At 38.0% G+C, this 16,519-nt stretch overlaps 1 protein-coding gene across 1 annotated transcript in view; it reads left to right on the forward strand.

Moving 5' to 3' along the window:
* RXFP2 (relaxin family peptide receptor 2) overlaps positions 1-16,519 on the forward strand; it is a 250,704-nt gene that overhangs the window by 207,038 nt on the left and 27,147 nt on the right. The window contains exons 3-6 of the mRNA XM_034663781.1: positions 3,816-3,962; positions 6,648-6,725; positions 9,614-9,719; positions 10,562-10,633. Of these exons, the coding sequence (XP_034519672.1) occupies positions 3,816-3,962; positions 6,648-6,725; positions 9,614-9,719; positions 10,562-10,633 (403 nt within the window). The remainder of the gene's footprint in view (positions 1-3,815; positions 3,963-6,647; positions 6,726-9,613; positions 9,720-10,561; positions 10,634-16,519) is intronic.

Genomic DNA, 16,519 nt, shown 5'->3' on the forward strand with positions numbered 1-16,519 from the left:
GGGTAAAGGGCTTTCTTCAGCTTCATACAGGACTAGTATTGGCAAAGAATCAGAGAAAACAAAGAGGGACTTGCACATCTCCATGGATTCTTAAACTGAGGACTTAAAAAAGCATTTTCACCTGTTGTTTCCCAGTAACACGAGGAAGGTGTTGGCAGGCAGCAAAAAATGTCTTTGGGCAGCAGTCCAGTTGGCCTCAAAAGGCTATCAAGGAGTCATTTAAAAAGCTCTTTGCACAGACATGTCCAGAATATTGACCAGAAGAGAGAAGAAGCACTCACTGAGCATTTTTCTCTCACATGTTCGAACCTCCCCTCAGCTGTGTGTTTGGCAGGGGTCCCACAAAATCGCTGCAGAAGCTATCAACATAGCTTTTATGTAGGCATCCTCCATTTTAATAATCCCCAAGTTTCAATAAAAACTCTCTTCCCAATTCCACAGATGGCAGGAAGACTAGACAGCAGAATATGCTTTCTACAGACGGCTATTGATTCTTTTTTCAGTATGTGCCAAATACAGCAAGAATTCTTAATTATTTTTTTAAATTATATAATGACCAGGAAAAAAAATAATAAATGAAGTACTTAGAAAACTAAACAGTATTTTTGTTATTAAAATAAAAATACAAGCTTGCAAGTTTGGGAAGTTTAAATCTTGAAAAGAGCACTTCCTTCAATTCTTTTTATTGCTAAATGACCCATTAATTCATTCATTCATTTAAAAAATTACTGAGTGCCAAGTAAGTACCAGGCACTTGGACAATAGGGATTTAGGATACAGAGGGGAAGGCATAGGGAATAGATTTCATTTATTTATTTTCCTTCCACATAAAATTTATACCTTGAGGATGTCTTCAGGAAAATACCATTCTTGAGTGCAAAATGGGTAATTAAGAGAAATGCAATTGATAAGTTCTGTTTGCACATGGTCAGTCTTTCCCTTTCCCTTCCCTCACCGTAACTTGCTACATGTATTCCATTTTTCTTCCAGGGACAAGGAAATAAAGTTGATCCCTCTTGTCTGTGACAATTGATTACTTATCTTGCTCTGAATCTCCACCTGTGAGATGGACATTTAGTTGGGTCCAGCCTGCAAGGAACTCAAGGTTACCTTCATGGAAAACCCCAGAAGGGAACACAATACATTGCCTTCAAAATGTCTTACATAGTGCTCAGCTTTCCATTTCAAAATTGTCTTTAATCAAATGTTTAATCACCTCTACGAGATCATTAAGAAAATATTATTATTATGAGGTTGTAAGGGCATTTTCATTGCTTTTTTATCATTTATAACCCCCCCCATTAGCTTTACAAAGTGATTTGAGGCTGCTTAAAATCGAAACCATATATGTCATATGGCTTTTCAAACAGAAAAACATGAGGAAGTAGGGGAAACTTTATTATAGACCCTGTTATTTCTTTCTTAGAAATCACATAAAAAATTCTGCAATGCTAAGGCACAGCAAGCCTTCATTCTACATTAGACTTTCCGTCGTAAAGTCCTATTTTCTTGCCCCTTGTTGAAATTGCCCTCATACCGACATTAACTGAGGGCTTATCATGAACCAGGCCCTCCCTAGTACTTCACAAGCATCAGCTTATCTAGCTCCTAAAACACACCCATAAGGGGATATGACATGAACTGTATTTTAAATATGAGGACACTAAGTTTGGAGCTTAAGTAGCTTGCTTGAAGTCTAGTAAGCCGCAGAGAGAATTCCAACCTAGGCAGGTCTGAGGGTCTCCAGAGTACTTCATCACTAATGAATACTTGTAAATAATGGGTCATATGCCATTAGTGGATCATGAGATCAACTTAGTGGCTTGCGATCCCATCTGTGAATAAGATAGAATAGCACTGATCAGCGTACATCCCACAAAGTAAAAAGCAAGTTATATTTCAGGAAATTTTGTTTTCAGCATGTGTCTGTTTGTATGCTGAATGGTGATACAAATATATGTCTGTGAGTTACTACCATAAAAAATTTCAAAGCTGCTTCACTAAGATATATGGACTCTCACTCATTCATGTTCCAAACACAGGAGGACTACTAATTTTTTATAAATCTGCCCTCTACAGAAATGTTTACAAGAAAAAAGAGATTTAAAAATCTATGACTCAGTATGCCTCTCCCTGTGTGAATAGGCTTAACAAGCCAACTCCCAGAGCCATGCAGCAGAATTTTCCTAAAATAGTCAGACCCGACTGGTCTTATGCCAAGTTGCTAATAGTAAATCACTCATCTATCACTGCAACAATAGCAGAACAAATATTTTTTACTTTGGTAAGAACGAAAATCCAATGGGTAGAAAAGCATCCAAGGGCCACCCTCCCATCCAGGAAAGGTGTAGCGGATGGGGCAGCAGATCTTCTGGAGTAGAGTGTGCATTGGTATGTCCAGCTGTCCCCAAGTAGGGCCAGGCTCCCTGTGTGTGTGTGTGCTGATGTATTTATTAAATGGAAGTAAAAGTTAGACAAAGTGAGCAATGACAATACAAAATATAATGTGTTTTCTAAGATGTTAAACTCTTTTCTATGAACTTCTACCCATGAAAGACAATTTAATTCTCATATTCCCTCTTCCCATACACATATTTGAATCATCCCCTGGCCCCAGGGGCCCACTGTTAACTCCTGTGTTATGAAGATATCAATTAAAGCGGGAAGCTGCATTTCAAGGGGCATAAGTTCTCTGTGATGATGAATTAAAAATAGTCTTCTTGTGCAGGGAACATAAGAGAAGACCAAAGCTGAATAGTGGCTAGGTTGAATGAGAAAATGAAAAAAGGAATAAAAAGGAATATAATTAAATTTGACAAAATTACTCTGTGGATAGGATGACCAAAAACATTCCAGAAATTTAGATGTAAGAGACATTCTTGCAATTTCTAAAGAGTACTTTTTAGAAAATAAAGAGATGCTTTTCATAAATACTCCAGTAAATTGTGGAAGTCATGTATTTTTTTAAAGGAATGCAAGATGAAACTTCACAGAAATTGACTGAAGGAGAGTGTACACTCAGGCATGACTATAGCTCATTATAACTAATTGAAAGGAGCAAGGGGCATTAGCAAGGTGCTCCTAACCATGCCCCTGAAGGTTGACATCAAGGCCAGGAGTTCCCTTGGGTTGGTGATGTGATTTTTTTAATATAGCAGAACGATAGAGAACAAACCTTCAGTGACTTTCCAAACTGATGACTGCATTTAACTTCCTTACACCTGAAATATAAAAAAAATATCACCCATACATAGACTGGTTGAAGAAATAACTGAGATAAACCACGTGTGCAAATGGCCTGGGACACAGTAAGCTCAAAGAGTGTTAGGTGTGATTACTTACTATTATCGCTCCTTATGCGAATGTGGTTCTAGAGTTCTCTCTAATTCACACTTCAACTGTCCTTTTGCATATATATTTTTGTTATGACACCTCAAATCTTTCTCATAAAGGATTAAGTAAATAAATCCATCTGTTTAATTCTGTTAGCTCATGCCTTTACCTTTCTGTTTCCAAGAGTGGCAACTCTTATATTTCACATGAAAGTAAGACAATTACTTTGGTTTTATTTACTACTGCCTTTCTGAATGAACCTTGATCCCATTGTTTGTGTAGCTGGGGTTAGATATGACCATGATTGTTTTGAATGTTGTAATTAAGAATATTATTCAAAGAAATTGTGCACTATGAATAACTCCAGACAAACTCAACTTATAGGGTTCTTAGGAAAATTAAAGGGAATGCCATGAAAAAAATTTAGCCATATTAACACTTTCTTTCTATTACATGAGATTTCTGTCCCCTCTTTCACATAGATTTTCCATTGACTGAGGGCAGTACAATCACTCCTTTGTGCCAAAAAGGATACTTTCCCTGTGGGAATCTTACCAAGTGCTTACCCCGTGCTTTTCACTGTGATGGTGTGGATGACTGCGGAAACGGAGCTGACGAGGACAACTGTGGTGAGTCCCCCACTCAGCTCCACATGCCCACCTCCCTTTGTGAATGCCCTCAAGCTGTGCTTGGACCAAATAATAATTGTCATGAAAGGGAAGAGATGATTCAGTATTTTATAGAGAATCCTATTGTAACACAAATAATTGCTCCCCACTTTATTTGTGATGATTACCAGAATTTTCACAAGTAGAAGTTGCTTAAATCAGAAATACAAAATTGAGAAAAATAGAAGTCGTATTTTGAAGTCTACTTGGATGACTACCTCTTTTAAATATCTTCCTATGACTACTTTTTGGCTCTGTAATTTGGTTCACCTGCAGGAATACCTTTCATAAAGTGTGAATGGGCTCTGCCTAGAGAATTGATCCATTGAATGGATCTATATTGAGAGCCCACCGTGTGCCAGGGACTGTTCAACTCACCTGGCCAGAGCGGGCTCAAGGGAGAGGAAGTCTTAACCTCATGGAGTTCATATGGGCCATGTGAAGAAGGAGGACAATAAACCTGTACATAAAAAAACAAATTGTATTTAAGTATTAATATTTATTTAAATAGTAAATATTTCACTAACATAACATAATAAAATTATTATTATAAATAAATAAATATTTCAGAGAGTGATAAGTTTCAGAAAGAATAGAAAACAAGATGGTGGGATAGCAAGTGAGCTGAAGGGAGGGTTATTTTAAAGATGCAACGAAAAGAAACCTCTCTGAGATAATAACATTCGCATTGAGAACCAAACCATGAAAAACTGTAGAGGAACAGAGTTGCAGACAAAAGAAACAGCAAGTGCAAAAACCCTAAGGCTCCATGAAATAAGAAAATGTGTTTGTGGGACAGGAAAGCCAGTATGGCTTGAGCAGAGTGAACAAGGATATAGAGGGTGAAGAGGTGAGCAGAGGCCAGATCATCAAAAGTCTTACAGGCCATTTCAGGTCTGTATGTTGGGAGTGTACACATTGTCTAATATAACCTGTATATTTTTACTCGAAGAAGCTGATGCCAAGTTGACATGTCTAGTTAATGAACAAGTAGACGCTAGAACCCAGATCTCCTGAATCTGCAAGAATCCTGTGTGTTTTCTACCACATAGAACTGCCATTCCTTGGCACTGCCCAACTAGCAATCAAAGTGAGACAACATTGTCCAGGAATGCCAGGCATCTGTCTCTGGAATCTGCTTTCCTGCCCCTGAGTGTTCATGCCTGCTTCCCTCTGATGAAACCTTCTGCCCTCACCTCCTGTGGACCATTCATGCTCATCCTTTGGAATGAAGTTCAGGTCCCCCTTTCACCTGAGAAGCTTGGCTTCCCTGGCCCCACTTCCCTGCCCAGAAGCTCTCCCATCAGTCTAGGATAAGCACCTTTTCTCTGTTTCCACAGCATCCTGGCTGTACCTGTATGGTCATACTAAGGGTGCCTTGTCTTTTCACTGTACTTCTTTCACTAGACATGTAATTCTTGAGAAGAGTTCTTCTTTGTGTCTTATTTGTTTTGGTGTCACCAGAGCCTAAGACAGTAGAGTATATCGTAGGTGCTCAAACACGGCTCAGTGATGAAGGCAGCTGTCTGGATGCCAACGGGCAAGTCAATCAAACGCTTGGCATTCCCTCTTCACTGCATGGGAATCAGAGTCCCGGCCTGTTTATCTACCTCATGAGGATGTTCTGAGTGCAGATTAAAAATAATTTGTGCAAAGGCCTCAAATAGAATCATTTTAGAAACCATTGTGGGGGCGGCACCTGGTTGGCTTAGTCTTTAAGCGTCTGCCTTCAGCTCAGGTCATGATCCCAGGGTTCTGGGATGGAGCCCAGCATCGGGCTCCCTGCTTAGCAGGAAGCCTGCTTCTCCTTCTCCCACTCCCCCTGCTTGTGTTCCCTCCCTCGCTGCCTCTCTCTCTGTCAAATAAATAAATAAAATCTTAAAAAACAAAACAAAGCATTGTGGATACTACTAAGAAATAGAAACAAGTTAAAGGTTTCAGGGATCAAAGCAGGCTTGTGGGCAACTATTTAAATTTACTTTCTATTTGTATGAACTTCAGTATCATACATTATAATATGTATCTTACCATTTTAATAGCATATATTAAAGCAATGATATTTCAGAATCAGTCCTCTTTTTTAAAAAGAATAGAATTTTCTTGCATAAAAGGAGAAGGAAATTTGGCAAATAAGCAGGTTATGTCTTCTCACAAATTGAGAAATTATTTCCCTCTGTAGGACTAGATAGTCTTTATTAAAAGGAACTTTGCTTTTGCTTTATTAAGAAGGTCAGGTGACACATACTATTAGTCATTACATCTATCAAGTCCGTATCTACATAAACATTTGCAGCAGTATGCATATGACAAAACAGTTCAGATTGTGTTTTCTTCTGAGGACCTCAAAATTAAAGACGAAAATTTAAACTGTCAGCATTAGAAACAAGCAATATTTTTCAGGACGGATATATATGTAAAATAATTATCTATTTCCATTATCTATTTTCCGATACATACATTTGAAATATTGGTAACTGCAAAAAAAGGGATGTTTGCCTAGTTTTTTCTCCCTTACCACCTATGTTATCATTCAATTACTTAAACAAATTTTTAATTGATTTCATTATCAATTTTTATATACTTTTGTTTTGTAATTTGATATTTGATTTATAGAATAACTGACACATATTCATCACCGTTTCACAGGAGACACTAGTGGATGGGCGACTATATTTGGCACAGTCCATGGAAATGCTAATAATGTGGCATTAACACAGGAGTGCTGTAAGTGGTATTGATTCAAAGACTCAGTATCAGCTTTTCGAGCAACATGATTTGCGGTGCATGGATTTATATGGGTAGTGTGATAAATTCCTTTTGGAATTTCAATTTCAGATCAAGGTATCTCAATGGTCAACTGGTCTACTGTCTGCCATGGGACTGAAGAGGTGGAAGAAAACAGCATACTCCATTCATGTTCATTTTATGTATTAGCCTATGATTGCAAGAATATATAGATACTGAATAATTATGATAAATAATAAAGATCTTTTTCCCTTTAACTACTTTCTTCAATAAAGATATTGAGCACAAACTACTTTCCAGCCCCTCTGTTAAGGACTGAGAGTACAATGATAAGTGAGATGTGGCCCCAACTCACAAATGCTTCACATTGTAGCAAGTAAGACAAATCCTCAGGGAAGCAGGGAAGGTGCAATATAGTGCTAAACTTGAGGAATGATGGTTGCATAAGGGAATGTGGAAGCCCGTTGGAAGAGATAGAAGGCTGTGCCAGGGGTGGGGAAAGATCTACGGAGAAGATGACATTGAGATGGACTTAGGAGTCCCTCGCTGAGGGAATGCGAGGCGGTAACAGGATGAGCAGGGGAGCAGCATCTGTAAAGCACTGGGGTAGGAGGGTGCAAAGTAGCTCCCGATGCCCTTTGCAGTGGTTCTGAGTGCATGGGACAGAGGAGCTGGAGCTGGACCTAGACGATGAGGCAAGCCCATAGAGGGTTTCAGGTGCACGCTTTGGACATTGGCCTCTACCCTGTAGATAGAACTATGTCTTTACACATACCTATATTACATACATGTGTATAATGTATACCTAGGCATAACTAGGTGGGTGCTTGTACAATTATATACACATATTGCTATGTATATATAATGCATACATATTAAACACTATATTAACATTATATCATGCACTTTATAATACCAGTTCATAACCACCACTGATTATATGCTTTACTATACATACACAGGAATATCATATATAAAAATTAGAAATTAAAAGATTAAAAATAACTGAAAGTTTTAATATTTTCTTCCTGAGCCACAATAGGTCATCTTGTACACATCCCATTGTGGAGATCACTGCTGTACACAGTGGGCGACCACCCAAATTGTGGGCTTGTTTTCTTTTAACGAAGAGGAAGAAGCACGTGATAGGGAGCATTTGTGAGACTGATCCTTCCACCAGAATTATAGAGAATGGATTAAAACGGTGATCCACAACCCTGAGCAACTTTCGCCCCCAGAGAACATCTGACAATTGTTTGGAGACATTTGGGTTGTTAGAACTGGTGGGTTGCTTCTGGCATCTAGTGTGCAGAGGACAAGATGCTGTCGCGTATCCTATAATGTACAGGACAGCCCCCCACAAAGGAGAATGGGCCTCCCCAAATGTCAACCTTGCCAAGGTTGAGGAGAAAGAACAGTGAAAGAGATATTGATCATTATGTTTCCTGCAATACTTCAGACTAATACTCAGAATCCGAGCCCAGAAAATGTTAGTGAGATAGAGAGAAATGCAGGAAGCATTTCTGAGGAAGAATCCAGAGCCTGTGGGTATGACTGACTTGCAGGTGAGAGATCTAGGCTCCCATTGCTGGTTTAGACAACAGGCCCAGCTTGGACTACATGGGATTCTTTTATTGGTAAATATGAGTTTTAAACCCCAGGTTTTCAATCTAATAACGTAACCACTATTTTTAATGTCAATAAACTTGAAGTAAACATTCTGAACTTATCTTTCAGAAGCTGAGCTAATTAGCATAAACTTATAAGCAACATAGAATATTTTCCAGAATTTTATATGCTAGAATGCACCTTCTGAATTAAGCAGGGACTCAATAAAAGTTTGTTGAATTTGTCAAAATTCAGTTAAATTGATTTTAAAAAGTTTGGATAAAAGTGATTTAAAGGAAGCAGAGCGATTAGAAAGAACTTATAAAGATTTAAATAAATAACAATAAATACAAAAATTGGGAAAAAATCCTCATTTTCTTAGCTCCCATCAAAACAATTACCCACAGGATCAGAGGCAAAATCAAGTGCTCCATAAATATCGCTCCTCTCTCTTTCTCTCTCTCTCTCCCTCTCTCTCTGTCTCTCTCTCACACACACACACACAGTGATTGTCTGTCCCATGGGACAACTTCGCCTGGTCTCTCCATAGATTTCTCACTCCTTTTATATGCCATTATTTTAATAATTATGTAAGCTTCTTCACAGTAAATTCTGAATGTTTCAGATAGATGGATCTTTGGTTTTCTCAGTTTTATAGCTTCTCTACAATTTTTATCTTCAACTATAACTTTATAGTAATAAAAAACAAAGAACCAAAATAACAAGGACTCTGACTTGGTTGATTTCAATAAGCCACAACAGAGGCTATAGAAGAAGCTCTATCCCTCTCTTCTCTCAGCTCCAGAAGGTTGAAAGGTGAAAAGAAAGAAATTTAATCTTAATCAATAAGCATTTATTGAGCAAACTCTTTGTGTCATTCAATTCAATTAAATTGACTCAATTACACCCATTACAGATTTACTCCATCATACTAATGTTTTTCATCAAGGAGAACTTAATCTTGCTTCACTGTACTCTTTTTTGCCATTTAAACCTTTCTGTGGTTTCTTTCTAATCACTTAGTAAGTGCCTCTGAAATGACCCCTGGAAGCTAGAACTGAGATGAAACACCATATTAGTCTATATTTGACTAAGTGAGAATTCTTATTTGCTTTTGTTATGGGCCTGAATTAGTGCACTGAAGGTGGAAATATTATACATTCAATGAAGAGAGAACAATGCCATTTATTAGAGATAAGGTCATAAGTAAAGACAAGTATTTTTTTTCCCCAGTGAAATACTACTCTTTTGCCCCCTAGTTCTAAATCAGTATCCACAACCCTGTGGCTGCAAAGGAACTGAATTGGAATGTGTAAATGTCGGCTTAAAGTCTGTGCCGGTGATTTCCAGCAATACGACATTACTGTGAGTAAAATTCACATCTTGCTGATATTTGCCTGTAAAGTCATATGGAAACCATATAGTCTAATTTAACCTCCCCTTGTTCTGTTTTATGTTACTTGTATATTAGCAAAATAATAGAAGCTCCCTTTAAACCACCCGCTATCAGAGAATTCCTCATGCTTCTTCTCCAGGGAAAACAGGTTTTTGACACTGAGTGTTAGATTAGCCTGGATATCTTTAGCTCACAAATGTCTGTGGTCTGGAGTGTTTATTTCAGTTACTTTCTGATCTATTGTTTTTACTAAAATGCCAGTACTGTACAATTAAAAATGGAAATAAAAAGGAAGACCACTAACTTATTCTATCTCATTTTAGATAGAGGTAATTGCCCAAGATTGCAAAGATATAAAAGATCCATGAAGTTAGCTGTGTTATCACTGTGCAAGTTTTCCTGTACTTTGCAAAAATGTTTCGAGAGTCTCCGGAATTTGCAGTCATGTTATAATTTGAGCATGCACGTGTTGGTTAGGATTTTCTGTTGGTTTTTTGTTCGTTTGTTTGTTTGTTTTGTTTGTTGTACTTTGTTAAATTACCCGGAGAGCAAAGATGTTAAATCACCATAGATATTCTAGTCCATGATGCTAACTGGCCAGACTAGTCAAATGTTTGCAAACTGCTTTAATTTTGCTTTATGGACTTCTCATTCTCACATGAGGAAGTTTTCAGTTACTACAGTCATTTTCAAATGTGTGTTAAGTAGCATGGGTATCGTTAAATATCCTGTTTTCAAGCATGCACTTTCTAGGGAAAACTTTGGTTGGTCATTATACCCATAATGAAGTCTGCTTTACCTGTTATTTTAGGTCTCTTAAGAAAAACAAAATTCACAGTCTTCCAGATAAAGTTTTCGTCAAATACACAGAACTTAAACAGATGTAAGTAGTTATTAATAGTGTTTTCATGAAGAAATCCTTGTGATGTTTTATTTAAGATGCCTTTTATCTTTAAGTAAAATGAAATATAAACTTGACAACCTTTATCATGAAATTTATTTTTCCAAATGTAATTAAGATTAGGAAATTAAGCTTTGAAAACTAGCATGTCATCTTTCCATTTCATAATATAGAGTAATGGAATTGATTTTATTTAAACTATTTTTAGAGAACTAAATTGGAGTTGAGATCAGGCATCTTAAGAAAATACATAGTTCCATGTGATTTTCCAAGATCATTTGGAAAATGACATTGTCAATTCAGAGGCACAAGACACACTTTTAAATGTAAAGAGGAATGTTAGTATAGACCAGAATGATCAGATCATTTAAAACACATAATGATAGGATACAGCCTATCCCCCAGGATAATAGGAACAAAACTACAATCTTAATGAAATAGTGATAGCATATCTGAGAAAAGAAAATGTTGATAAATAGAGCACTCAGCAGTGAAGAAATGGTAGTCAGAAAGAAACAAAGTATCAAGATGCCATCTTCCGAGAAAGAAAACCAGGATCTGGGAGGCATAATCTCTAGAGAAATCTCTCCTGGAGGACAGGGATAGATTGTCAATATCCACCGTAACTTGCATGAACTATCTTTTGATGGAAATTACCTTTGCTTTGATTCCCTGCTCATCAAGCAATGTTATGATGACCGCATTACCTTCCCAAATTATTCATACTAAGGTATTTTGGCAGTTATCTTGGATAGGGTATAGGAAGATTCCTATTGGTGGAACTGGAAACCTCCTATTTTAGTAAAGAAATTGAGAGTATTCAACTTCTTGTGCGTTTGGTTACTGTGTGTCAGTTCTCTGAGCCCCGTCACTCTAGGATAATGAAGAGATCAGGTTTCTACACTTGCCAAGATGATCATTAGACTAGATTTAAAAATTAACAAGGTAATGTTGTAAGGCCCCTTGGCAGTACAATCATATTGTTTTATCCTTCAGCCTTCAGCATATAAAGTTTCTGGAAATGTGAAATATGTTAAAATCTAGAAATGTAAAATATGTTAAAAGGAACAATAGTTATCTGATCTTTGGCTGATACTGGACAGACATATTTTGCTTAAAATGCCATCAAAAATTCTATGCTGTTCATGCATTTACGTACAGATTTTCTCACACAAGAAAAGAAGTCACTGAAAGACTGCCATGAGTGAGGTGGAATCTTATGTGAACAGAGATAATCATGCCTGGGTTTGATTACAGCCTTTGTAAATATCATCTTATATCTCTGTAAATACCATCCTGGAGCATGTGGTCATGTTGACATCGTCACCATGGAGTAGCTGTGCACGGACTCTGGGTTTCCAGATTCCTCCAGAGAGGAAATCCTGACTATACTGCTGCTAATCTTACTGGAAATTCTTAGTATCACCACATGTTCATTCTATGAATCCATATTGCGCTTGCAACTGCCTGAATAATGCTCAAGGGAGGAAAAACAAAATAGCACTAGCATAAAGGAAGGGAAAAAAATATGCGTGCCTCTGAGTTGTTGAGTACCTGTTTCAGTTCTATGATCTAGAGTCATAGAAATTTTATGAATTTTTAATTAAATCTTATTATTATTCATGAGGCAACTAAAGTCTGCAATGGTTAAATGATTTAACTAAGATCTACAGTTAGTAAGTAGAAGAGGCAGAATTAGAGCCCCTATCTTCTGATGCCCAATGCAGTGTTTATGTTACAATAACCAGAAACTAGAGACGGAAAGAAATCATTCTAGCATCAGATTGAATGTTCTACCAACACATACATGCAAAACTCCCTTCTCTACATTTGTCCTCTAATTTGGGGCAAGTTGACTTCTGGAAAGGCAGAGATCACCAGGGGATCAAGCAAAGGAGAGTTAAATTTCAACTACTCAGACGAAGTCCTTTTGTGGACCTCTGATCTATGTCAATACTTACCTCTCATAGTATCAGCTAGCCCACTTATGGGAAGAATATGAAATCACTCCTTTTGATAATTCAGGCCCCAATGTTTCCTAGTGAAATAAAATAGGGATTAACCTTAATTGCCCAGAGCAACTGGAAAATTCTCCAAGTAAATATTTACTTCTACTTTGTCTGAGAAATCCTAAGTGCCACATCATTACCCAACAGAAGCTCTCTCAGTGCAAGCTGTTATTTGATGCTTTCTAGGCAGGTTGATTCCGCCAGAGACTCAGAGAAAAGAGATCAGGAGACCCTCATCAATAAATACTCACCAAGTATCTATTTTATGCAAAGTACAGCACAATTCCTCATATTTACATAGCACTTTTTAAAGTTTACAAAGAATCCCAGCATTTGGAATTCTCATTTGGACTTTGATCTCCAAAATCTGTGAGGTGTGGGCAGGCATCATGAGATCCTCTCAGGAATGAGGATACCTACCCTGGAGAGAGGGGTTGTTTGCCCAAAGGCAGCCAGCTGACAAGTATTAGAATTTGGCCTCAAAGCCAGACCTCTAACTCTGATCCTTTGGAAGCTTAGCTGCAAGATCCAGGCTCAGAATATTGCTATTAATGAAAACATCCACTAACCAAACTTTGATTTGAAAATAACTCAAGTTTGTTATAAGCATTACTCAAATATCACAAGGCAGCTCATGAGCTCACGAGTACCCCCAGCCCCGTTTCTCCCACTCTTCAGCAGCTCCTGCCACTCCTTCTCCAACCTCCAGACTGAGACACCCTCTTCCCTGTCCTATCATACACTTACCTTCTCCTTCCCTATTCTGCATTACAATAGCCCAAATAACCACTGTGGCAAAACCCAAACCATCCCCAGGAGAAGGTGTCCCGGGGAATAGACAACCCCAGAACCCTCGGTAGCATTCGGCAGGAGGGTAACAGCTGACAAAACCACATGTTCATTCATTCTTTCAACAAATATTTGTTCATACCTGCGAGATGCCAGGCACTGAGGATACAGTGGTAAAGAACACCTACGAAAAGCCCTCTCCTCATGGAACTTAAGGTACAATGGAGGAGGATAGACAATAAAATCGAAAATACATAGTATGTTAGATACTGATTAGGGCCATGGAGGAAAATAAGCCAGGAAGGGAATGAGGGTGTGCTGAGGAAAAGAAATTTCCAAGAATATGTTGATCGATTTTGTCGTGTCACATAACTCTATCTTTAAAGCTCCCCATCTTTCTTAGACTTACTGCATGAAACTTATCAGAACACACCCAATCAGGGGCGCCTGGGTGGCTCAGTCGTTATGCTTCTGCCTTCGGCTCAGGGCGTGATCCTGGAGTCCTGGGATCAAGCCGCACATCAGGCTCTTCCCTTAGGAGCCTGCTTGTTCCTCTCCCACTCCCCTTGCTTGTGTTCCCTCTCTCACTGGCTCTCTCTCTCTGTCAAATAAATAAATAAAATCTTAAAAAAAAAAAAAGAACACACCCAATAAGCCCTCCACTTAACTGTAGATATTTAAAGTTGGCTGTTATCACCCTTCATGTTCCACAAGTCTCTTCAAGCAGAATTCTCCCCCAAAAGGACCTGGTTTTCTTATCTGATCATCATTCTGGCCACACTAATCTGTATATGTTCACCTACATTTGCCTTACATGTAGTATCTAGAATAAATGTAATATCATCACTGTGACATGGCCAGAGCAGGGCAGGAGAAAGCTCACACCATATCCTTTCTAAACTTCCATGCCCTAAGTTTATGTTTGCTTTTTGGTGGCTACTTCATTCCTTTAACTCTTAGTGATCGTGCCTCTAAAATTCCCAATCCCATGCCATAGGGGTTTCTGCTAAGTGGTGGCTACTCCATCCTGCATTTGTGCGCTTGGCATTTGAGAGCTAGTTGTGGGTCCATAAATTTATACCTATTCGGTTTCATCCTGTTAGAGTCAGCTTTTCTTATCAGACTGCGAAAAACTTTTTGAAAATTCAACATATTCACTCACTATTCTTCCCAGCATTCTGTCATCTGAAAATTAGACGAACCACGTTTTCCCAAGTCATGGAGTAAAATATTGAAGGGGACAGTACCGAATACCATTTCCTGAGCCCTTCATCATCATCCTTCAAATAATGTGTATTGTTCTTTATTTTGTCCATGAAACCATCAGAAAACCACTTGATCAATGCCTGGTAGACCTGTAAGCAATATCAGCCACACGTTTGTGCTGGACTGGCCAGTTTTTCAAAGAACAAAATCAAGTTGGTCTGACACACCCTGATTCTCATGTAGTCCCTTGTTCACTTTCTCTTCGAGGCGTTCACGGGCAGTGTCCTAAATAGCCTGTTCTGTGATCTCGCCCAGAACCAACATCAGGCTCATCTTTCTATGCACTGGGATATATTCTAAGAGATCACTGAATCTAACTTTGGGTGAATCTGCAGTCTAGAAAGCTCTAAATATTCAGTGGATTGAGGTCATTTAGGCACCCAGGAAAATAAATTCATAAATCAAAATGAAATTTTAATTGTCAAACGAATAAATGTTGTTCAACTTATCTGAATGCTTTTACTATTGATCAGATTACTCATTTTAATAATCTTTTAAAATATCAAGACATTCTAACATTGGGGGAGAAATTTAAGATGACCTTTCAGACAAATAAAATATAATTTATAACATTGGTAATACTTTATCACCACTATCATGGAAACCAACAGCAGTTCTCCTCCTCATTGTAACATAAACCTTATATAAATTCGAAATTCCTTCTGAAACATGGTTCTTGTTCAAGGCAATCATTGGCAACAAAATGTAGCTCAAGGAGTCTGTCTGGCTCATGAATACAAAATGTTGCATTAAAAAATAGCCTATAAACATGCATGTCATTAAAGCATTTATTTGCTTTAGTTTCAGGTACATAAATTCCTGGCGTTTCTGCTTGAAACATCCTGACAGCTGAAACAGCAGGAATTCATGAACCAGTAAGTTATTCTTAGAAAAGCCATTCAATGTAAAGTATATTAAATGGGCTCATATCTCAACTCTGAGTAAAAAGAGAACACCGCATGCCAAATTGTCATGTTTACAAATTTCCCCTCATATTCACTAAGCTTCTATTCTGCAAAGAAGAAAGAGGATACAACAGGATCAAGTTAAATTTAACTAGCCTAAGTCTGAGACAGGGGACTTGGGGCTCTGGTTCTCTGTGGGGTGCCAGCAAGCTGAAGCCAAACTAGAAGACTAGAGGCTCTTCATTATTTAAGGAGTTGGAGACTTAAATCGTGCCAGGGAAGGCAGAGAAGCTGTACATGTCCAGTAAGTCATGCGGATCGAAAGCACAAAGTCAAATTCACAATTTATGACTGCCCATCTCTTCAAGATTGAGAACTTGTAGATAAAATGTGCATTCCACTTCTGAATTCATTATCTTGAATAAAACATAAATTGCACTAGTTAGGTGGTAAATCTTATATTTAAGAGGAACTTCAATATACCTATATTATAGCATTATATTCTTTTTCTATTTTCATTTACCATTGTAACATAATTCATTATATTGATTTTCATTACATCGCTCAAGAGCTCTGAAATGCTAAAACAGATATTGATCTATATGGATTCATTCTATTCATAGCAGAACTTTAAAACCAAAAACACAATTTATGCTGCAACGAGAACCATCTCTTCACAGACATGGTGCAGGGGGAGAAGGGTTGGAAGGGCATTAGGTCTCCGTGGGTTTCAAGTTTACTTTGTAGGATTGAAATTGATGCTTTGTCTACCTGTGGATGTAATGCATGTGCTCTGTAGTACCAACCTTTTCCACTTGGTGGTACACAGAGAAAATGACAGTATTTGTTTAACATTGAGGGTAATAAATGGGTTAGCTGATAACTGGGAGCTGATCTCT

This window comes from Ailuropoda melanoleuca, chromosome 7 (assembly GCF_002007445.2).
Source record: "Ailuropoda melanoleuca isolate Jingjing chromosome 7, ASM200744v2, whole genome shotgun sequence".
NCBI classification, from domain to species: domain Eukaryota; kingdom Metazoa; phylum Chordata; class Mammalia; order Carnivora; family Ursidae; genus Ailuropoda; species Ailuropoda melanoleuca.